Genomic DNA, 23,872 nt, shown 5'->3' with positions numbered 1-23,872 from the left:
TGATCATTTCCAAATTAAAAAATTAAGTTGTCTACAATAAAAGGGAAATGGCACATTTACATTTGACTGTACAAAATGTGTTAACTTACTGTAAAGCAACACTGGGTCACAAAAGGTTTCCTACCCGCCATAAAATGACCGTTTCTGAGGCCGTTTCTTTAGTGCTGACCCCAGAGTTGCAAAGATAGAGGCTCTATTCTCCCTATTACAGGTCAGTGCAGCATCACAATGATTCTCAAGCTGTAATTTCAAGGTAAAATATAATACCAATTTTCCTTGAACTTAGAAAATAAACAAAACATGTCACTTGACCAGGAGTCTATCAGAATTTTGCACTCAATTAAACTATCAGAATTTTGTTGGCATTATTTTATTATTAATGTAAATATGTGGTAAATAATAGTAAATGTATGGTACATACTTAGCAAGTAAAAATTATTCATAAATCCATTCATCTCTCATCATAACTGCTTTATCCTGGTTAGGAGTGCAGTGGTTCTAGAGTCTACTTGTGCAGGAACACACCCTGGATGGGGCTTCAGTCCATCACAGGGCCACATGCTTACGCCGGAGCTGCGTAAAATTAAAGGTAACATTCATGAAAGAAAGAAAAAAACCCTTTTATAAATTCTGAGGATATTTTTTCACCATTTGCTGCTCTCTGGTCAGTTTGAATGCTGGAAAGTCCTCAGGTGTCTGTACACACCTATTACTCTGTAAATGGGAAAACAAACATGTTGGCTCTCTGTGTGTTGCTGGGTGAGCTACGAGAAAGGGTATCTGGAGGGTCTGGATGTTGAAGAGACCTCCAAACTTTAAAAATCATGTGAAGAGATGCAAATGTTGCTCTATTCCTGCTTCACAGGTGGGTAATATTGACTTATTTTTGATGTATTTATTTCTTAGTGTGGAACTGACACTACATTCAAGAGAGCACTAACTGCATGAGAGTAAACACAGACTGAAAGTGCAACACAAATAAACAGTTCAAGTTACAAATAAGTATCTGTGGTAATTCAAACCATATAAAGCTTACAGACAGCCACGTACCAAGAAGTCAGGATTTTTCCCCCCTCAAATACACCTTTTGACTCTGAGCTTCTGAACATAAACAAACAAGAGAACATCAGTTCCCCAGAAACATTGACGTTGCCTTTAAGTGGTGCTTCCAGACACTTCTGACCAACAAAACAAAGAGAAATCCTGAGCAATTTAACACTGAGAGAAAAACAAAAAAAACATTTCATCATTTCAAGGCTGAAATCGTAAACAGTTATCAGCTACCCTGTGTTTTACCAAGTTGATAATTTCAAGCTACAGCAGGTCAGGTCTCTGGGCCATTTTATATCTTTCGGAAACAGATCATCAGAAACACTTTGCCATTCCTCCTGGCCACTGTTAGGCCAGTCTGACCAACTCTGATCCAGGGTGACTCTCTGTGGTGGATCTAGAGTCTGGAAATCATTGTGAAATTCCAGCAGAGAGGCTGCTGCAAGCTTGAACCCCTTATAAAAACAAACCAACGCCAACACTGAGAGCTCCATCAAGACCCGGTGCCCAGTGACCTTGCTGTTCTCCTGCAGGGAGTGATCTTATATATTTCTTTTTGAGCTTTTCTGAGTGATGTGCCAGTTCGTCCACCATTTTATGTATTATTAAAACAATACTTCAGCAAAAGTATAACAGATGTAAGGCCTTGCCATTCATGTGATGCATTTTAATGCTCTTTCACACTGATCACAAATCTCGCTGCAGTGCTGTGTAACAGTTTTTATCCATGCCAGGGTGATTTTTCGGTATTGACTATTGCCTTAAAAACCATTGCACATTAGCCTTAACATGAGTTAAGTGTCCATTTCATCAGCTTGACTGTCCATAAAAGAGCATTGTGTATCTCTAAAATAAAAGACTATAGTAAATATGTTGCTCTGCATACTTTGTTAGCCCACTTTCACCCTGTTCTTCAGTGGTCAGGACCCCCACAGAGCAGGTATGATTTGGGTGGTGGATCTTTCTCGACTTGGTGGTGGTATGTTAGTGAGTGTTGTGCTGGAACGAGTGGATGCTACTAGAGTCGAAAGACCCAGCATCCTTTGGGGGTCCTTACCTTTGAAAAACAGCTTGAACGGGGTCTAACAAAAGAAGACCAACAGATGGACTACAATCTGTAATTGTAGAACTACAAAGTGCTCCTGTGTGGTCAGTAGAGCTGAGAAAATGGACAATGTAGAAGTTGTTTTAATATTATTTCTTATCTGTGTACTTACTGAGTGGGACTTACTGTTTTTAAGGTGACTCCTATTAAAAATAACTTGCAGCATTTTGGGAATTCAAGGTTTGTTTCCTGCAGCTGATCATCCAGGAATCGAGATTTCTCGTCTAATCTCACTTGTCTGAGTGAAGTTCATATTTTTAGGTTTAAAAATGGTCACCAGCTTGAAAAGCAAAGCACTTGTAGTGAGTCTGGGCTGAACCCTCTGCTGCAGGTTTGTGTGTGTTCCTCCTTCTATTTCTGCTCAGCGATAGCTCTTTCACAGCGAGAGTCCATTTTTTATGTGCATATCTGTTTTCATCTCTATAGCTGGAACACCTTTTGGCTGTATTAGGACAGTCCATTAATCTGTGAGGTAATTTTCCAATATCAAAGCTGGACCTGGTTGAGCAATGAGGCACGGGACCAGAGAGTTTCCAGCAAAACAAGATTTCAATCACGGGCTGTTTTAGATCATCTTGAATTTTAAAACTGTCAGAGAGTCAAAAGTGATTTCTAGATATGAAACGAGCCCAGTGGTGGAATAAATTAGTCTTAGTCAACACCCGGGAGTCCAAGACTTTAGGTTTATTATATCATATGACATCACACATAAATAGAAACATAGTTAGAAGTGTATAGTTTAAGATTCAGCTTTGTGTTCTTCTCTTAAATGAAAGAAAACAATCCGACCGTCTTTGCTGAAATACAACCATGGGCTCAGGTGAACATTCCTACTTACAAAGTGCCCAGATTTGGTAAAAAAATGAGTTGAAGGTCACAATGCCCAATGCCAAGTGTAGGCTAGAGGGGTATAACCCTCCAGTTTTGGAGAAGTGGAACTGCATTTGGTTGAGTAACAGCGCTACATTTCCAAAAATGTTGTATAAGCAGGTGTCAACCCTTTGAGCGTATACTGTAGGTTTGTGTGAAAAGACCTCAAATCCATCATGGCTGTCTCCCACCATCAGCACTGGACATTGGTCAGCACATTCAGGTCCCTCTGCTTCTTGGTTTTGAAAGCAACAACAAAGTTGTGAGGAGAAACAATGCCTTGCCCTTCTCTGTTGATGTGGCCCATCACTATGTAGTTCAGACCTAGAGAACCACAAGAAAGTATACATGAAATGGTATGAATATTTATCATCACGATTATAGTGGCCAAAATGATCACGGTTATCAGTATCATCACTCTATTTCTATAATGTGCTGAAAATTTCAAAACGTACTGATACACAAACCAAAATCATTTCAGCAATTTTTATAGTTCAATTTTGAACAACACAAAATTAGCCCAATTTATGATTTTTGAAGAATTATTTGCTGCATAGACTAAATTATCATCCCTTTATAAGAGGCATGTTTATTTCAAACAGCTCCTAGAGCACAAAGGAGAATGTGTTTGAATATAACGTTAAACAATTTAATGTCGGCCTTAATGTTGGCAGCAGACTGTTACTGAGCTCTGTTTATAGTAGAAGGAATCTCAAAGCTTCTTCACAATTTAATGTGGCAAGAAAATAATATAATTATAGAGGCATTTAAGGTGGAACAGAGCACTGTAACATTTAAGGTGGAACAGAGCACTGTAACATTTAAGGTGGAACAGGCAGTGAGTTTGGAAATCTGACTAAAATGTATTCCTTTTTTAAATGCAACATCTTGTTTGCTGTTAGAAATTAAAACAGATGAATAACCAGCACATTTCTACAGCCACACAGGTGTTTAAAGGAGAATCAGCATCAGTTACAGCTCATTAGCAACTCCTCAGCCTTCAGGAGCTCCAGTTTGGTGCCAATTTCCAGTGGTGGTATAATGAGTCTATGGTCGGCTAAAGAGGTAGAAAGTCCCTCAACATTGGGCTGTGGAGCAGTGACACTTTATTCCCTGGAGCAATGAAGCACCATCCAATACCTTAGGAATGAGTTGGAGTGGTGTTTTTGATCCAAAACTTATCATTCACCATCAGCACCTGACCTCACTCAGGTTCTTGTGGCTGAATGCAGTCAAATCCTCATAGCAATGTTCCAACACCTAGTGTAAAGCCCTCCTAGAGCAGAGGCTTTTACTGCCTCAACAGGAAAAGAACAATAATTTTAGAAGAAAAGTTGTTTTGGATTTATTGAGTAGACAGCAGTATCGTCGCAATGGAAGCACACTGTCCTCATAAAGAACAGGATTAGGACTCTGAAATCCTTCTTCTCCAGTCACTTTTCTGCTCCCAATTCCATAAACATTGCCCAGACAGTGACAGATGTCCTGCTATTCCCAACTCTGCTCTCAGTTCCACTGTGGCAGCTTTTTAGCTTAAGAAAACTAACAGGTTCTGCTCAAGTGTCAGATTTTCCATGCGTGTGGGTGCTGCTACATTTCTATGTTAAATAAACCGAGGTAAAGCGCAGTGCACGGGGAGAAAGGAGAACCATGCGTGTAGCAGTTTATTACTGCTGTCTAAGATGAGGAAAAGACTACGATGTCAAAAAATGGCAGATCCTGCTTAAAGTATGTCAGCACCTGAGACAAAGCCAAGCAAATCAGGATTTTTCAGACTCAAATCTCGCCGTTCGCTCGGATAAACCTGGCACTGTTTGCTGTAAACTCTTCAGTGTTGATATTTTGAAAGTCAGAAGTGGAAGGAAACTTCCAGCAGAAATGCTAAGTCAGTGTTATGCGGCATAATTATGCTCACGGCTGCAGTGGGCTCCGCTGTCTTCAGTATGCTGTTTACCCCAGTTAAATGAGGTAAAGTCTATTAGGCAGGGAATCTGAAATTTGGTCCTGGAGTCTTCCTACACTGTGGACGTGTTTACTGTGTTCTAACATACTCTGAGCAGCAAGGTTAATTTTCCTTTCACCTCAAAATTTATTTGTTATACATTTAAAAAGTGGGTTTTTTCTGACACTACACCACATGCCGTTACCTACAGAAATGCACAAAGCTATGTTTCATATCTAACACTGATGTCTACTTGCCCTCCCACACATCCAGCATGCAGCCCCCCAGATTTCGAGGAACTCTGATATTCACAAGGGACTTCTCTGTGCAAGGGACACTCCAACCTGGGGAAACAGAGCAGCCTTGTCTTTAGTGCAGGTGGAAAGTGGACCAGTAGTAATTTTGGCAGCTGATTTTAATTTAGCTGTAGTCCAAAATGTGTTTTAGTCTCATTTTATTAATTAATTTATTATTTTTAGTCTTGTTTTAGTTCAAAAAAACTAACAACATTTTAGTCAAGATTTCCATTAAATATTTTACTATTTTAGGCTTAATATTTATTTTCGAATTTAATAAAAAATAGTTTAAAAATTGTTCTTTTATAAAAAACTAATATCTGAAGTTATGGAAGGACTATGGCCAATTTTTTCTTCAAATAGATTTTGCATTTTGAAAAACATTAGTGAAAAATATGTGAAGAATATGAAAAATAATGAAATTATCACTAATGTGGGCCAGGCGGCACGGTGGCGCAGCAGGTAGTGTCGCAGTCACACAGCTCCAGGGACCTGGAGGTTGTGGGTTCCCGCTCCAGGTGACTGTCTGTGAGGAGTTGGTGTGTTCTCCCCGTGTCCGCGTGGGTTTCCTCCGGGTGCTCCGGTTTCCTCCCACAGTCCAAAAACACACGTTGGTAGGTGGATTGGTGACTCAAAAAAAAATTTGTCCGTAAGTGTGAGTGAATGTCTGTGTTGCCCTGTGAAGGACTGGCACCCCCTCCAGGGTGTATTCCCGCCTTGCGCCCAATGATTCCATGTAGGCTCTGGACCCACCGTGACCCTGAACTGGATAAGCGCTTACAGATAATGAATGAATGAATAATGTGGGCCAGGTTTGCTCAGTTTCTAGAGCATCAGTCTACTATTTTTTCCAGAGCCAGAAATATTCATTCATTTTTTCATTAATCTTCTGTAACTACTTCATCCTGTTTAGTTTCATGGTGGGTGCTGAGCCTAACAAGAAACACTGGGCATAAAGCAGGAATACACCTGGACAGGGCACCAGTCCATCACAGGGCATCACACACTCACCCGGTCACTCACAGGTTTACCACAGCAATTTTATTGTCCCAGAAATAATTTAATTAAATAATATTATTATAGGGCGGCACGGTGGCGCAGCAGGTAGTGTCGCAGTCACACAGCTCCAGGGGCCTGGAGGTTGTGGGTTCGATTCCCACTCCGAGTGACTGTCTGTGAGGAGTTGGTGTGTTCTCCCCGTGTCCACGTGGGTTTCCTCCGGATGCTCCGGTTTCCTCCCACAGTCCAAAAACACACGTTGCAAGGTGGATTGGCGACTCGAAAGTGTCCGTAGGTGTGAGTGTGTGAGTGAATGTGTGTGTGTTGCCCTGTGAAGGACTGGCGTCCCCTCCAGGGTGTATTCCCGCCTTGCGCCCGATGATTCCAGGTAGGCTCTGGACCCCCTGCAACCCTAAATTGGATAAGCGGTTACAGATAATGGATGGATGGAATATTATTATAATTTTAAGAGCATATTATACCACTGATATTCTGATAATATAATAGCATAATTATGCTAATACACCACTTTAAAAAGCAAAGAACATTTAGCAAAAACATAATTATTAAGAATATTCAAATATAGAAATTGTAATATAAAAAAAATGTATAAGCATCCTAAATATTAAAATATAAACACAATAAAATGCCTGTTTTCAAAAAAATCCACATAGCAGCTCCAGAACAGAGAGACTTATGTAAACAAACACATAAGTAAACACAATAGGCGATATTTAGGTCAACAAAAAATGATTGAGGAAATGTAGTTATTGTGCCAGTGTTGATGTAACATGTTTTTGGACTTTGGGAGGAAACCCACAAAGACACAGGGAGAACACACCTCCTCACAGGCAGTGACATTGCAGGGACTCTACCTGCTGGGCCACCAGCCACCCGTTCTTCAGGACCAGCCTGAAACTGCAAACTTTTCTATAAAACCTTTCCTAGAAAAAAGGTCAAGGCCAACAGTCCGGTTGGGTCACTCACCTCTCCTGACTAAAGGGCATTTTTTACAGAGGACAGTGATTTTGGTGCTCATGGCCTTCCCGGCCTGCTGGATGGCCAGATTTCCTTCTTTGTACACGTTGGAGATGGAAAAGGTGGCGAGGACGCTCTGTTCCCACATGGCTGCAGAGATCAGGGTTCCTGTTATCACTGTGAAGAGACAATGCAGGCACAAATATCAGTCCTATGTGTTTGTTCAGAATCAGAATTTGAGACTCATGGTAGCCTTTTAAGGTTTATCAATTGCTGACCAATATAATGGGACGCTCTGGAGAAGCTGTACATGACCCTATGCTGATTATGTACAGTGCCAAGTGTGGGTTAGAGGGGTATAAATCTCCCCAGCACCAAGAACAGCTCCACCCAGTACCTTTGGGATGAATGCTAGTGGCACTAATTATGCAACATCAGTACCTGACATTACTGATGCTCTGATGGCTGACTGCCTTCAGGTTCTCATAGAAATGTTCTATCTACCAGTATCTATGCTAAAGAGTAGGAAAAGTCATCCTGGAAGATTAGAAACTGTTACTCATTATGAAGAAGTCCCTTTCACTTCAGAAGAAACCTTGAAAGAGCAGGTGTCCATAAACGTGTCGTCATAAAGCTAGGGTACCTCAAGCTTAGGGCTGGACAATAATTCAATATCAATATATATTACAATATGAAATGTTTCAATAACAATGATAGTGATTTTGAGAACACATTTTTGATATTTCAATATACACTTTTTACAGCATCTGTCACTGACTGGTCATTACAGTTGTACTCGGCAGTTTTTCAGTGACTTATATATTCATATCAATATCGGAATTATATCGCATCGACCGATAATAAGAAATATATCATGATATAAATTTGGCCATATGGTCCATCCCTTCTCAAGGTCACAATTTTCAGTCACTGGAAGCACGCTGTTGATTCCTGTTCCCTCAAAATCATGCGGTCCTTTCCTCCAGTGCTTCTTGACGCTGTCTATTCAAAACATTATCTGCTCAGTCATAAACATCAGCACAGACCAGTGACCAACAATGGCCTGTTTACCGTCCAATTTTTTTCTCTTTCAGCAAAATATACAAAAGTGAGCAAGCCCCAGATGCAAGAACAATATCTGAGCCAATCATTTTCTCCACCATGGCTTTGTCCACACTGTGCAAGTCAAAATAAACAAGAGAAACCACTGAAAACAAAAAAGACTTAAAAACAACACACAAAAAAAGCTTACCAAAATCACTTGAGCAATAATGACTTTCAATTGTTCCAGTCCTCTTGCATTTCTGCTGGCAAAGAGCTTCTGAATATGTAAGAGCTGTGGGGGAAGAAAAAAAAAAAACACATTATCAGCACAGTGGGAACCGTCAGCGTAATTCCAGCAACACTGAGTTATTATAAAAGCACGCTGATGCATTTGTGCTTATGAATAATAGTCCGCACAAATGAATAACAGCCTGTCGGGCTGAGCCAATATGCTCCATACCCTCCAACGGCCATTACAGATACAAACATATTTCTCTGCTGTTAAATACACTGCCTCTCTAAAGTCTTGGGACATTTTATTCTTCAAATAAGTGAGAATAAAATCATTAAACATTTTCTTTCATTCAAAACAAAGGTTGAAAAAGGTATGCTTTAATACGTAATATGCTAATAATACGTATTTATATGTATTTATTTATTTACGGGAAAAAGTCCACAGCTTCTGAAAGTTGCGCTGGTCAAACGGTTGACCTTATCACTGTGAGATCATTGGTTTGACTCCCAGTGATGTATCCAAGGCTGAGTTCTCCAGAGCCACTGCCTTAGCAGCACTTCAAAAAGTGGCTGGTGGTGTTAACTTTGGTCACTGAAACTGTTTTTTCCTCAGTGTTTACATTTGACTTCTTTATGTTCAGTGTCGTCTTCACTTAAATCAACATCCAAATGACAGACACAGCATTTTCTTATTTTTCTTTGGTACGAGCTGATCGAGTTGCTCGGTCAGCGTCTGTGTTCTCCTCCATGTTGCTTCCATGTGTCAGATTGTATGGGGCAGAGTCACGTGACTACATGTGCTGTAGTGTGGTTTTGAAGGAACAGTACATGAACACAGTGGAGACATGTTCATAGAATTAACAAAAACTTTAAACTTTAAAGAAAACTATGATTTTGTATTGAGTTTCTGAAGAGCACACACCTAAACAGGCAGTGGTTGGGGCATTTGGAGCTGTGGTCAGAGCCAAGCCAGTGAAGGTGGAGTTTTTAGGCTTGAACAGGTAACGGCCAATAAAGCCGTCAGCGGTGAGACTGAGGTCAGACACAAACTGAATGAAGAGACGGCTGCCATTGGAGTAGATCAGACTGAAAAGACACAGGAACAAAATCACTGGAAAGATTGACAGACTGAGCAAACTTTACCAGCCAAAAATAGTTGGACAGCACTGTAAACAGATGAACAATGTGGGCTGACAGCCCCTTTCATTATTCCTCACTCAGAGCTCATTAAAACAAATGGAGAAACAAACAGAGGAAGAGGCTGGAGCTTTCAATCTATAACACTTTTGTCTTTGTAAGCACAAAAGGAGATTTTTATTTATGATATGCATTTGAAGAAGGATTATTGTTGTGTAAACGATATTTTTTTTTGCAAAATCTTCTTGCCATTTTTTTGTCATTTTTGACACTGAAACATATATAAAGTTGTAAATGCAAACTTATACCTGTCAGTAGTGAATGTAAACTGAATGGAAAATGATTAATTACATAATGTCCAATAAGAATGTAAAAAATTATGCAATTTCATTGCCCTGTGATGGGCTACTGTCCTGTTCAGGTGGTCTTTGGACCCACTGAGGCCCTCAACAGAATATGAAAAAATGAATGAATGAATGAATGAAGTATAATTTAAAATAGTATGTAAAATAATTTAAACATATACAAAATGAATACAATAAATCTAGACAAGCTTTAAATTTGCATCTAGGCTGACACTAGAACTTAAGTATGAATAAAAATAATATGAATATATATAATACAAAATAAACTTGTTATATTAACTATTGTAACACCTGAGAGTCTGTGATTGTGTGGTTTATTTGAGTGCAATGAGGGCCTGTAAGAACAAGAACTGACCACAACATTAGAACAGCAGAGATGTTCTCTTACGGAGGAGGGCTGTCTCCACAGAACCGTCCAATCCTCTGCGTCTCACTTGGTTCTCGGCCGTTGTACACAGCCACATGATCATAACGGCAGTGGTTGTCCCTCTCCACGTCAAACTTCTCAAACTTCAGCTCGATTATCTGAGAGAGGATTGGACAGGAAGGTAAGAATATGGTCAAAAATAAGGTGAACAATATAAGAGGTTAAGCTAAGATCCTGAAGAGAACTGCAATGTTACAGCAAGACATAATTATTCATGAGCAGACATGTAACAGTCACGAATAAGAGGGTGAATATAAAGAACAAGGGGGATGTGAGAGTCAGGACAGCGTGGTCAGTTCACTTGAGAGAGCAAGAGGGACGTGTGAGTGATGGGCAATGTAAAGAACCACTATTAGCACTTTTCCACTTTACATCTAATAGCAGGTGTTTCAGCACGAACCGTGATGACATCTGTTGATGTGTCTAGTTGTACAGGAGCAAGGAGCAATGTCGCAACTTCCATGAAGAGTGTACAGTGTAGTCTTCTACATATTCTTATCGCCAAAAGTTGATCCATCTTTGCTTTTTGGAGAAAAACAAATGTCTGTAACAACAGCACAAACTCTCACATGTAATCTATACGCTCCGCCATCTTCTCACTTCTATTTTCTGCCACTTTGCAGTGCCCTCTGTTGATGATGCATTCTGTGACTTATCCTCGGTTCCACTAAAACTGGTTTAAACACGGGCTGGATCGCTGAAAAGCACCAAGGTTCTTGTATGCCCGAATGGAACCAGTTCAAGAACCAGAGTTCTTTGGGTGGAAATGGGCTATCAGACCGAGGACAAATCCTGAGGTCTGGACAAATAACCTAAACTAGGCCCATGTACAAGGTTTCTAACCTTGTTCTAATTACATCCCATAGCAAACAGTGGTAGCCATCTTACAGTCCCAGTATTATTTTCATGAAAACACCACATCAAAACAGTGTCAGAACCACATCCTTAAGTCTATTTAAGATCGCTTGACAGCTCCATATGGTTTGAGGCCAAGCACCATGCTAATTGGTGGTTATAAGCTTGTTAGCGACATTAGCCTCATAGCTCCAACACGAAACTACAGAAAGCCTAATTCCAGACACCACACGTGTCTTGGCTGATGGACTACATTTGGAGAAACTGTGCAAATTTGACTTCAAGAGACTCCTAACCTCCTGCAGAGACGTGCTGATCCCCGAGCTGAACCGAGCAAACAATGCATCAACCCAATAAGCCTTAATCCGTAGTGCATTTAATTAACAGAACAGCAGATCAGCCACAGTCAACAAGTCATTATCCAGCCATGCAAACGCTGTTTACTTTCCTCCTTGTTTCTCTCTCTCACTTCTAGCTCACACATGAAATGAGTTTCTAGACTCTTAAAGAAAATGTCTGGGGGAAAAAAAAATCACATGGAAGAATGAAAAAAGTAATTAAGCAGAAATAAAATCAAAAGAGACAATTAGATAATATTAAGTTTTGCAGGTGGTTGTTAATTTGTTTTTAGCAATACAATAGTCTTTTCAATTTTTATAGAATAGTCCATCACACAATGTCAGAAACCACAATTAATCAATAATATTATATTTGAGATAATTTAATATGTTTAAGTCAAGAGTGTGGTGAATGAAAACAACAGTTGGTTGCATTTTTACTTTAAAATGTTGCTGTGATGGTTAGATCAGAGTCACTGTCATTGCTACTCCAGACTGGGGAGCTTGTCACTCCAAGTGAGGAGGGGACTGACACTACCTCATGTTTATGTTTATATTTTTTTATTTGATTATGGGCAAGACTCCTAATGTTACATTAACCCAGCTCTTTAAAAAGATTTTGACAACTGTGCCAACACTGCATGTGCGAATAAATCTCACCTGGTCCTGAGGTGCCACAATTTGCCAAGAGCATGTTACTCCAGCAGGGTAATCTCTGTCCGGCCAATTAGGAGTCTTCAAGGATCCAGGTTTATCCAAGAGTCCACCACAGTAACGGTCTCCTGTCACGGGAGAGCATTTCAGAAATACTGCACCTGTACTGTATCAGTAAAATAGATAGTGTCTATACCTTATGTGCAATACCAAAAAGAAACGGTGAACTACGTTTGTATCTGTTTTGCTGCGTTTAACCTTGTCTTTGCACTCTCATATAAACATGTGTCCAGCGCTGCAACTCGAGAGACACAGACACTCTACATAAAATGGAGCACAGAATCAGAATAATTTGTTCTGACTTAGGCAGCCCACAAGAAACTGACTGCATGGTCAGTTGTTTCACAGTATGTGGGTTGGTGGGTGCCATATTGCTAAATAAGCATGTCCCATTTCATATTTTGTTTTTGATTGGGAAAATCCTCTAAAAGCTAACTAGATGGTACCAGTGTCTGAGCCAATCGAGTGTGTTTATGTTAGCATGGGTGTAAAAGCTCTATTCTTTATAACGCTTATATGTCTATGCTCGTCTTCATATATGATTTCATCATTTGTATGTCTTCACTGTTATTCTGAAACATAGACAATATTCAAAATAAAGAAAAGCCCTTGCAGGTGTGTCCAAATTTGTGACCAGTATGTTTCAAAGCTAATGTTTGTGCAAGAATAAGCAGACAGAGCACACCCAGACATTACAAGAGAACAGGAAACAACAGTGGGCTCACGTGCCCTTCCCGAATTATATCACACTCCTCCGTCTGCTGAGCGGTTGAACTCCAGTACCTCAGGGCTGGGCCTCTGTCCATTTTTAGCCTGCAGTGAGCTGGCAGTGTAAGAGGGTCATTACCTCCTTCATTCGGCCAAACAGCTGCATAAACGGCCAGGAAGCCACTCCCCGCCGTGTTGGCGTCCGACACCATCACCACTTGCATCTTGTTGCTGCTGGTGACAAGCGCTCCTGGTCTGAATGTCCCGCAGAAACGTCCAAGACGCTGACCGCTCACGTGTCCGTCGTAAACATCCACATAGTCATATCTGCACACACCATCACTTTCCAGGTCCATGATCCGGAACGAGAGAGACACCACTCTGCCCTGAGGCACCTGTGGACATTTGGCATTGGGCAAAAAAACCTTATGTGTCACAGCCACAGACTTTAGACACCACATTTTCTTGATATATTGACCATAATTGAGGTACAGCTGTTATATTCACTGATTGCCCATAACATTATGACCACCTCCTCATTTCTCCAATCACCATCCATTCTCTCAGTGTCACTGACCAAACAGGAACACTATGCTGTTCAATAATTACAGACTGTAGTCCACCTGTTGTTCTTCATACTTTGTTTACCCACTTCCACCCTGTTCTACAGTCCTCAGGACCACCACAAGGCAGGTATGATTTGGCCAGTGGGCCATTCTCAGTGCTGCACTGACATTGAGAGGAGTGGATCAGACACAGCGACTGCTTCTTGTGTTTTTAAACACTGTGTCCACTCACTGCCAACTCTGTTAGCTTCTGTCTGGGGGCAAACAACCATGATCAACCATGAACAACCATATGCAGAACAACTGATGGACTACAATGTGTATTTGTAAAAAAACAAAATGATCCTGTATGGACAGTGGATGGGTGTATAGTCTTTTATTAGTGTAACAGAAATGAACTCCTTACTATGATCCTCCACACACATTTGGTGTTGGGTGGGTAGACCCCAGGGTGACCCTGGCTCCCAATGGTCCCTGAATGTCCGGTAAAGTTCCCACCACAAGCAAACACTGGCCTGGAGGAGCTGTGTGAATAGATAGACACATTTATACACATAGTTATGTAACAAAGTACCAGAAATATACTAACTGTATAGTCTAATAATGGTTGAAAGAACCTGAAGCAAAACGCTGACTGTCTGAGCCAGTGCCTCCTGCTGAGAATAATTGCTAAGGTATTTTCAGCTGATGGCCTCTTACTTTAGCACTTCAAGACAAGACAAGAGTCCGTTTTTAGCCGTTAAGCTAATCCCTACTTCCAGTGGCGGCTGGCCAATAGGAGGCCCTGGGGCGCCGCCCACTTAAAATTATTTAGAGATGTTACAATTTGTAAAATATATACTGCTAAATTGTTAAACTAATTAGTCATAATGTGTGTTTAATAATCATGATAACATTTTTGGTTGTTTAAAACTTTCCACCCACTCTTATTAGAAGTGTGTCAGTATTGGTCTAATTTCTTAAAACATCGTGTGATTGGACAGTCCCTGAGTCAATTCATTAACTGATCAATCAGATGCGGTTCGTCAACTCGGTTCACGTTGAACAGTTGCAGGTTGAAGCAGCATTTCTTTCAAAACGAGAGATAATTCAGTTTTGTCTTTAGAAAAACACATTTTCACAAAGCGTCCACTTGAAGAAGAAAAAAAAGATAAAGGAGCTTGGACCGGGTCGTCCCAATTTACAAATTCAGCAGCAAGTGATCGAGGACGAGCTTACACCCGGGCACTTTCCAGCTCTTGTTATGACAAACGGTGTTGGCTAGCTGGATGCGATGTAACCTTGAAAAGAATTAAGAATCTTCTGAGAAACTCCATGACCCAGGACAAGCTGAATGCATTGGTCATGTTGTCAATGGAGAAGATACTAGTGACTGAGATTACTGACTTTAACCAGAATGTCATCGAGAAGGCCAGAAAGAAAGGAGGGCATACTATATATTCAAATAGTGCTAATTAAGGCTTTCTTTTTTCTTTTGCACCGCCCCCCTCAAATATTTTAGCACCAGCTGCCACTGCCTACTTCCTATGTTTTTGCTTAGATGCCACTGATGAACAAGAGTACGACCAAAACAAACTGCAGCAACGATGAGCTACTCTCTGACTTTACATCTACAAGGTGAACCAACAAGGTAGGTGTGTAGAATGGATGTTTTCAAAACTCGAGCAGCACTGCTGTGTCTGATCCATTTGTACTAGCACAACAGCCCAGACCAGTACCAGACTAACACACAACAACATCAGTATCACTGCAGCGCTGAGAATGACACCCACCCATATCACACCTGTCCTGTGGTGGTCCTGATGTTTTGAATTAGAGTAATAGTAAGTATGCAGAGCATATATTCTATAAATGTCGAGTTACAAAGTGCACCTAAAGGGTACGTTGGATTAGTTTACTATGGTTCCTAACTTAAACTCAAGTGAGTTTTTGAATATTTTTACTTTTATAAGAGTTGTTTTTTACAGAAATGTCAGTGCCTAAGAGACTTGTTATATGTTCAAGTTTTAACTCTAAACTGTTAAATAAAAAAATCCTAAAAATGTATAATATATTTGTCAGGACATTGAAAAAAGGGGTTAAAGCAGACACTAAACCCAAACGGAAAGAAATAAAAAAAGCCAAATTATTTATATATATATATATATATATATATATATATATATATATATATAAAGTAGAAAATAAAAGCGTCCCAGTGAAAGTATTTGTTGAAATGACAGGACTCTGGTGTGATATTGAGGTAGTTTGTGCTATATCTTTACCTTTACCTTACAGAAAGCTGATACACTCCGCTATATTTTCCTCACAGCTGACGCGACCGTTACTTTTAAAATAAATAAATAAACAAAGTCAGAGCTCAGAGTTTGATAAACAGCGGCCATTTTCTGACCACTTTACCTGCGCTGTTGTTCCCCAAACGCCAAAGTGAAGAGCAGGGGGCTCCAGAAACTCCACACCGCGGTCCACATCATGCTCGGCTGTCTGGAAGAACCGTGACATTCACAGAAAAATTGTGGTCGCCTGGAGGACGGGGGAAAGCAGCTCTGAAATCTCTCTCAACCCTCCAGAGGGTTTTCTCTCAGGCTGCGGCTGAATGAACAGTCTGTTCGGGGCGGAATTTTAACCGAGTTTTCACCGTGAAACCAGACAAAATCTGCGTGGAAGATGAATCAACATGTTTTAAATTTTAACATGTTCGTGTCACATTTTTACACTGATATACTGGCTAGAACTTTATTGTTTCTAATATATTTGAAAAAGCAAAAGGCCCATGTAGGTTTTCTTTTTTATACTTAAACGTAAAACTTAACGCTAATCATGATTAATGTTAATCAGTCTTTATCCTTACTGCGTACGATTTAATAATGCAATAACATATAATAATTTATTGTACACTTTAAATTTGATATATATATATATATAATGTTATTTTTTTTAAATACAAATTTCCACATTAGAAATATATTTAAATATTAGTAATTAATTAGTAATTAATTAATTCTCCTCACTATAGGAACAATAGTGTTTTAGTGACTTAATAATGTGAGGATAAGTTCTTAAGGCTCTTTGGTCATCTGTAGAAGCAACTTAAGCTGAACAGTTTTAAGATTGATATGTAAATCACAGTTCTAATGGGCTACCCTGTACTTTTCCTCATTTAAAACACAACCCAGGCTGAAACACATCTAACTTCAGCATGAAAAGTACAGGGCTAAAATGATGCAGCCTGTATGATGGTGCATATTTCATGACATTACTAAATCAATGAATTGTGTCAGCTGGAGTGCAAGCTGATGCATGGATGTCAATTTTTGTGATGTCTTCAATACGTTGTAGCAACATGAGATGTTTATAGTACATAATTACCGTTTATAGGCTTGTATGTTCAGTACAATTTGGAAATATAATAGTTTTAAAATACAACATTACTGTTGTTAATTTCATTAAGAGGTATTCAGAATAAGGGACATTACATATACATAGTCCACGCTGTTAGGGGCAGATGAGTTCAGATTGTTTTCTAGCTGCATGACTATGAGTTGTATGTATGTAATTTAGTCACAGGATCACCTCAACCTGTTTGTATTACTCATAACAGATTTATGGATAGTTATCATAAAGGTTTTACCAGCTTCTGGTTGAAGGCCATGACCACTAGATGTCTACATTGTACAAGGATTTGCCAGGAGCACTGTCACTCCACCAACTGTTGGTGGTTATAGTGATACACTGTATGTCCAAATTTGTAGATGCCCTTTACAACTGGCCAGCTCTGCTACTTTATGTCTCTGATGAGGACTCAGATGTTCAGGTTTGTCCAAACAGCTTTGGAAATCTCAATAGGAAGGCATAGAATAAATCAGGAAGCTCTGGAGCAGCTGCACATGACCTTACAATCAACATGCTCAATGCCAAGTGTTGCCTAGATGGGTATAATGTCTCCCAACCAATACCTTTTAAGAGGAGCTGAAGTGCTGCTTGTGATTCAGAGCTTATCATCCAGGATCCAGCATTGATGACTGCCATCAAATCCTCACAGCAATGTTCTGACACCTGCTATAATGGCTTTTCCAATGTGTACAAGTTGTTATTACTAAGGGAGAGGATAGAAGCACTGCTTGATGAGCAGGTGTCCAAATAACGTCTAACTTTCTAATCAGTCTGACTGTGTTCACTTCCAAAACAGGTTGCCCACTAGTGGAGAAAGCACCTTTCTGTTTGCAACATCTGTGGACGTAAACAGCACAAGATGTAAGATGCCCAAAAACGGCTGTTCCAGTAGGCTGTACGTGGGAGGAATCTTTCATCTAGTCACGTAATTTTCCCATTGCAGGCAGCTGAAAATTGCCTGCAGGCCTGAGCCGTCTCCTGCTGACCTGCCGATGTTAGCTGATTGCCCTCTAACACACCTTGATGCGCCTCGGATGAGGAGGAACGACTTTTACGACGCATTTACACACAACCTCTTTTTCATTCTCTGTAGAGCGCAGGAGGGCAAGCCAGTCCATTTGGGTTGCAGCCATTGTGGGCATTAGTATTAGGGCTAATGGAAAAAGGTGTTGCCAAACAGCGCAATGTGCCACACGTAATTCATTAAGGCTAATATGCGAGACAGCACTCTGATTCACTCCAACTCAAATAAGCACTCCTACAGACACTTGACTGGACGGGAGGAGTTTGAACCGGTGTCAGGAGAACAGTTGATGTTGGGTCAATTTCTAAGGTAGAGAACTGTAAGGGGTCAGATTTAATAGTGTTTGGTGCCATTGCAATCTCTCTTATGGGGCCAAACCTGGCACAATTTACTCAAAAGATGTCGTAATAGACTTCTCAGGATAGACCAACATCAATCTGACAGTTTTCTAATAGTTATCACTAGTGTTTTGTTCTGTCCAAAGACAGATTAATGACAAAAAGAAGTGTCTAGAAATTCTTGCACATAGTGTCCAAAGTGTATTTGTCCTTTCCTGGTGGTACCTTGACCATCCAGTGTGCTCACATGTTACATGCTTAGCATAAAACCCTTTACCTGGTATAGGAGATGACAGTTATGTCCCATGTAACATTAGCTCTGTTAGCTCTAGTGTTAGCTCAGCTAAAGGTTTAACCCTCAGCAACAACATTTTTTATGCAAGATTACTTGCATGTGCACTTTGAAAACATCTGCGCATGCGAGTTTAAGCTTCAATGAATCAACCTTTGACAGCATCAACCGTTTCCGTTACTTTGGGACCCCCTTGGCCTTGGGAAACACACCCTCCAGTTTTTGAGGAGAGCTCGGGTTTCAGCCTCAGCCAGATGTGGGTCATCGCAAAGTCGGCCAAGCGCCTGTGAATGCACAGCAGCCAAGATGCATGGGAAGAAAAATAAAGCCTTTGAAAAAGACCCCAAAACAAATTACACCTAGACAAGTATGGGGAAATTGGTGCAGTCCTTGGGCCCCTATCATTGCTGCGGGTAGAGTTTCGGATTTGCAGATGGAAGTCATGATGGCAATTGCATGGTTTGTTTTCGTGTGCGGGGGGCGGGGAGCGGTGCCCTGATATCACATGTCTGTGGACGTTCCCCTTGTTTGAAGCCCATTTTTAACTTCCCATGGTGCTCTGCTGCTGCCTCTGCTTTTCATTTACTCTCCTTTCTGAACTGGTCTCCCCCCTAGGGAGCGCAGGGCCAAGTGGTGCCAGACCCAGCACGGCATTTGATTTACAGCTTTAACTGATTGGGAAAGTCCTTGGTGATAACTGCCTTGGTGCCTTGGACACTTTCAGTCTGGGGAACAAAACAGCAAGTAGAAACCCCAGGCTTTAACAAGAGATGTGACACTGGAAGAAAGGCTTTAAAGTGACAGCTTGGTGAAAAATCCAGGTTGCACTAAATCCCCCCTTAACCCAATGCAGTCTATCAGCTGAGACAAGTTTGCATGTTTAATTTAGCTTTTGAGCTACAAGGCTAGCGTTCAGTCTTCTCCATTATGATCAAGACATTTAGTAAAGATGGGGACTGAGGTAATGACAAATGTCTTGTGGTGAATTAGCTCTATCAACCCAAAGGTTTAATTAAACAAAAATCCAACTCACCCTACTAATAGCGGTAGTAGCGTTAGAGAGCTCCATATGAACACAGTCCCACTTCTTCACATACTCTTCTGGCCAGCACATGGTATGGAATTGTCATCACACCCACTTGTATACCTGCTCCAGATTGCCCCATTTTTTTGGTTGCTTTCATGGTGCTAGGAATTTCCTAATTAGAATGGGAATTTCAATATTTTTTTACATGCTTGTGTATGCACAGTACAGCTGTTACATTCTGGGCACTATGTTTTGAATTTATTTAACAGCTCATAGCAGTTTCAGAAGTTTAGCAAGTCTGACATATTGTAAACAGAGCTCATCAGGATGCTAATTGGTGGCTAGCTTCCTCAGTTTGGCGGCTAGTCTCCAGTGCATATCTAAGGAACAAATAATTAAAATCTTCACACACCAAACCTATCTTGGCTACACCAGTTTACAATATGCCATGTTTGAAGGCTGATGTGTTGGTGAACCAGCACAATCATGTTGGGTGACCAGCTAAACCAGCTCTACACTAGCATCATCTTGATAAACTAGCACCAGCACATGGAATGCATACTGGTCTGTTTCTTCCAGAAGAGTTGGTCCACTGCTACATTAAAGTGTAAACATACCTGTTATAATTTAAGCTGAGATTTTTTTTTCTTTTTTTGTGAAGGCTAAAGCATCTAGTTATTTTATCTGCCTTTGCACAATTTAATCATAAAAACATTCATCTGCTGTTTGTGGAGGTGGGGGGCCCACACAACAAAGCTCTTGTTTATATTAACGAATGAGAACAAATACAACACACGCGAGAAATGTTGGTCTTTGTTTTTACTATATTATAAGTAAAAAATTATGTTTTCCACGAACTTACCGTCAGCACGTTCACAGTCGTCAGTTCATCTGCAGGTTCAAATATAGTGAGGGTGTACTTCCCCTTTAAGAACTGATCCATTATCAAGCTCAAACACATTCTACGAATGAGCTCTTGGAGTAGGGTAACGTTTATGACAGAAATGCTCTGCTCTTGCTCTTTTGTTATGACCCCAAACTGCAAAGAAAAGTAATTGCTTTCGAGGAAGACTTATTCACTCTGACAGTTATTGGTTGGCTAACACAGGATTCTGTTACTCTGCTAATTAAAGCAGGGAAACCCTTACTTCTTCAGTGTTCATTGAAATAAAATTATATTAATATGGGTTATTCATGCCAGAGAAAAACACCAAGACCATGCACGGAATCCTAGTAAGAAGGAAAGTAGATGCAGTCACACTGCACATCCAACAGCATTCTGACACACTTTCTAATGAGTGAATTCTGCTACTGTTGGACACTGGTGGGCTTTCAACTCTGCTTGAATATTCTCCATTACCAAGACGTGGAATGAAGCAGGAACATTAAAGCAGATGCACAAGAGCTTAAGCTCACTTTGCTCAATGCCATTTGTTGGCCAGAAGGGTGTAAAGCCCCCTCTCGACTGAGCTAGGGCAGATTAATTCAGTGATAAAGTTCCATCTGCTTACCTTTCCTTTACAGATAGTGATAACCTCATCTCACCAATACTCTGAAAGCCATCAAATGCCCACTGTAATGTTTCAACATTGAGTGTAAAACTTTTCCAGAAGAGTAGAGGAGGCTCTTGCTGCAGTAAAGAGGGCACAAACTCCCTCTAAATACCTTTCATTTCAGAAAATACCTGGGATGAGCAGCGTGTTATTGATTTCTCATGCTTTTCCACAAAACAAGGAGCGTAATGTGTTGGTGTAAACACGCTGAAAATGCAAGGAAGAATGAAGATATGAAAAAGAAAGATTAGGGGCAAATTGGGTTTCTGGTGGGCCAGCAGAAGCACACCTGATGATCATCAGTGCTGAAAGCAGATGAATCAGGTGGATATTTTTGCAGGGAGGCATGGAAATTGTGTTGTGCTGGAGGGGGTTACGTGAGGGCTGGAGCTGAAAATCCCTGTTTTAGGGTAAAAAAAACTGCTGTAGATCAGCAAAAACGTGCCCTCAACACGAGCAAAACACCAGGAACGACAAAAGACAGCGAAACGTGAGATGCGGGACAGTAAGTACGACCTCTGGTGAATCCTTTCCCGTTCCATATATACATCCTCTTTAAAGCAACTAAAGTCCATTTAATAGAAAGCGGATATTAAGGGGAAAGTGCACTATGGGGATATTAAGCAGAAACTACTGTGTGACCGCTTCAGTCCATATTAGTGTCCGGGTTAAAAGCACACCAAGCAATAGATCTTATTTAATGGCTTGCATATTAGCGGGTAATTACGTGTCACTTGGGTGGCCACAGGATTGTCCGACCAGAAGTAATTTCCATTTTAATCCAAGCGAGGAAACGGAGACATTTCTCTGGAAAGGAATACAGTAGTCTCCGGGTGTCCGTGAGGGAATGGTTCCAGGACGCCCTGCGGATACCAAAAACTGTGGATGTTCAAAGCAACACTAGGTAGTGTTTTTTTCTTTAAAATCACAGCTTAAAATCGTTTTGATGCTCATCTGGCCTGTATCAGGAAGATTAGGGCCTCTGTGACTGCAGAAACTGTACTATGTCACTTGTCTGAGGATGTGTATAATGCTGGGGGGCTACAGCAGGGTTCACAGTTGATTTACTATTTGGAACTTTCTGGAATTTTAATTCCAAATCTTTTTTTTTCCCAAATTTATCAGCCTTCTCCAATTCCTTTTCTCAGTTTTCCATAATCATACACAGTGCCACCAGTCTCAGGAGGTTTGTAACTCTACAACAATTTCTTTCACACCAGCACTTCCATCACGTTTCGCCTCAAAACAAAATGCAATTTCAAAATGGAAGACGGATTCCTGTCCAATCCTATTTCCAGCGCGGCGGCAAAATCCCGCAGATTTTTGTAGCGTAGCGCTCGGCATTCCGATGGAAAAGCCTAACCTGAAATGAAATATTGATCACAAAGCAACAAATCAGAGCAGGGCTCTTACACAAAGGCCCACCACGCGGTGGATTAATGAAAAACACAGCGAGTGTTTAAAAAAAGGGAGAAAAATAGAAAAAAAGTGTTAAAATACAATCCAAACATAATTTCCTTCCCACTGGGGCCCTCTTAATCACTGCTACGGACAAGCGCTCGGAGAGGGAGAGCGCTCTCCAAATGGAAAATGAATTCTGAGTCAGCCCACTGGAGATTAAAAAGGTGGAGGGGATGAATAATGGCGGGAGACCATGGAGGAAAAAGCAAGGAGGGGGGGGCAAAAAGTGGCGACTCATCAATATTCCCGGCTGAGAAACGCCTCGGCACGAAACAGCGCAGCTTAAACAAGCCGCTAATGGAAATGTTTTTCCGTTCATTTCAGGTTCCTCTCCAGGTTGGGACACATCTGTGGGGACGTCTTGTTTGCAGTGGTACTGTCTGAGAGAGAAAATCCTTGATAAATGTATAGGAATCCAACACTCAAATACAGGGCCTTTTGATGACTGTGATGTTACATCCATGACTTAAATACGAACACCCGTTCTTGTTAAAGATGTGTAGGAAATACAACTCTTAACAATCATGCAAGAGAAAAGGAAATAAACTAAGGACATTGACAGTTGGGTGGTATTTGGCAAATAAAGATGGTGAAGTTTATACTTTTGACTTGGGGGTGCGGGATATAAGCTGTGGCTGACTGTGTGAGCCTAGGTCCAGGACCCCAACACCCCTGAATACAGCTCCTGAACCTGAAACAGGCAAAGAAATATTAACAGACAGGCCCCTTTTTAGTATTTGCAGACCCTAAACAATAAATATCAGGTATTTAATACTTGTTTTATGACAGGAATACAGGGTGGTCAATGAGTTTTGGACAGTGCAGTATTACATGAGTCTTAAAGGGCCAGATTTAAAAACCGGTTGGAAAATATTTAGTAAATTGACTTGAGTTTTGTCCATTGAACATTTACCCTCACAACTTTTAGGCCATAGGGGCAGTCATAAAAAGCACGTTCATGTTCTCTAAATCTTTGTCCGTAGTAAATAAAGTGTCCAGGCGACACATCAGCAAGATATTTAGATCAACGTCCAGAGTATGTCAAAGTTGCACGGCCTGCTGACTTTCAGCACAACACAGCGATCAATCCTAAAGGACTGTGGATATCGCCGTCTAAAGCCGTGTCGGAAATGACACTGACCTTCTGGAACTGTGA

General features: G+C 40.7%; 1 protein-coding gene across 3 annotated transcripts; it reads right to left on the bottom strand.

Annotated features, from left to right (window-relative positions):
* Window positions 1-2,884: 2,884 nt before the first annotated feature.
* On the bottom strand, window positions 2,885-16,253 carry pcolce2a (procollagen C-endopeptidase enhancer 2a). 3 transcript variants are annotated; one of them, XM_066681612.1, is made up of 9 exons: window positions 16,029-16,253; window positions 14,035-14,152; window positions 13,202-13,457; window positions 12,301-12,422; window positions 10,409-10,545; window positions 9,441-9,604; window positions 8,493-8,576; window positions 7,250-7,417; window positions 2,885-3,349 (listed from the first exon to the last, which is right to left on the bottom strand). In XM_066681612.1, the coding sequence occupies exons 1-9, from the start codon at window positions 16,100-16,102 to the stop codon at window positions 3,219-3,221; spliced, it is 1,254 nt and encodes a 417-aa protein (XP_066537709.1). In that variant the 5' UTR covers window positions 16,103-16,253; the 3' UTR covers window positions 2,885-3,218. The 3 variants fall into 3 exon arrangements, with proteins under 3 accessions (XP_066537709.1, XP_066537712.1, XP_066537711.1); XM_066681615.1 differs by lacking the exon at window positions 16,029-16,253 and adding an exon at window positions 15,899-16,023; XM_066681614.1 differs by lacking the exon at window positions 2,885-3,349 and adding an exon at window positions 5,163-5,311.
* Between the last annotated feature and the right edge of the window lie 7,619 nt (window positions 16,254-23,872).

The sequence above is a fragment of the Hoplias malabaricus genome, chromosome 9 (genome assembly GCF_029633855.1).
Source record: "Hoplias malabaricus isolate fHopMal1 chromosome 9, fHopMal1.hap1, whole genome shotgun sequence".
Taxonomy (NCBI): Eukaryota; Metazoa; Chordata; class Actinopteri; order Characiformes; family Erythrinidae; genus Hoplias; species Hoplias malabaricus.
This window is presented reverse-complemented; position numbering and strand designations above follow the sequence as displayed.

What these genes read in the sequence shown, in the direction of transcription:
- pcolce2a (XM_066681612.1), bottom strand. Translation starts at nt 16,102, where the DNA reads ATGATGTGGACCGCGGTGTGGAGTTTCTGGAGCCCCCTGCTCTTCACT. An exon ending in TGTTTGGCCGAATGAAGGAG is followed by an intron (nt 12,423 to 13,201) that starts GTAATGACCCTC and finishes CTCCCGTGACAG; the next exon opens with GAGACCGTTACTGTGGTGGA. An exon ending in TGTGGAGACAGCCCTCCTCC is followed by an intron (nt 9,605 to 10,408) that starts GTAAGAGAACAT and finishes GTGTCTTTTCAG; the next exon opens with TCTGATCTACTCCAATGGCA.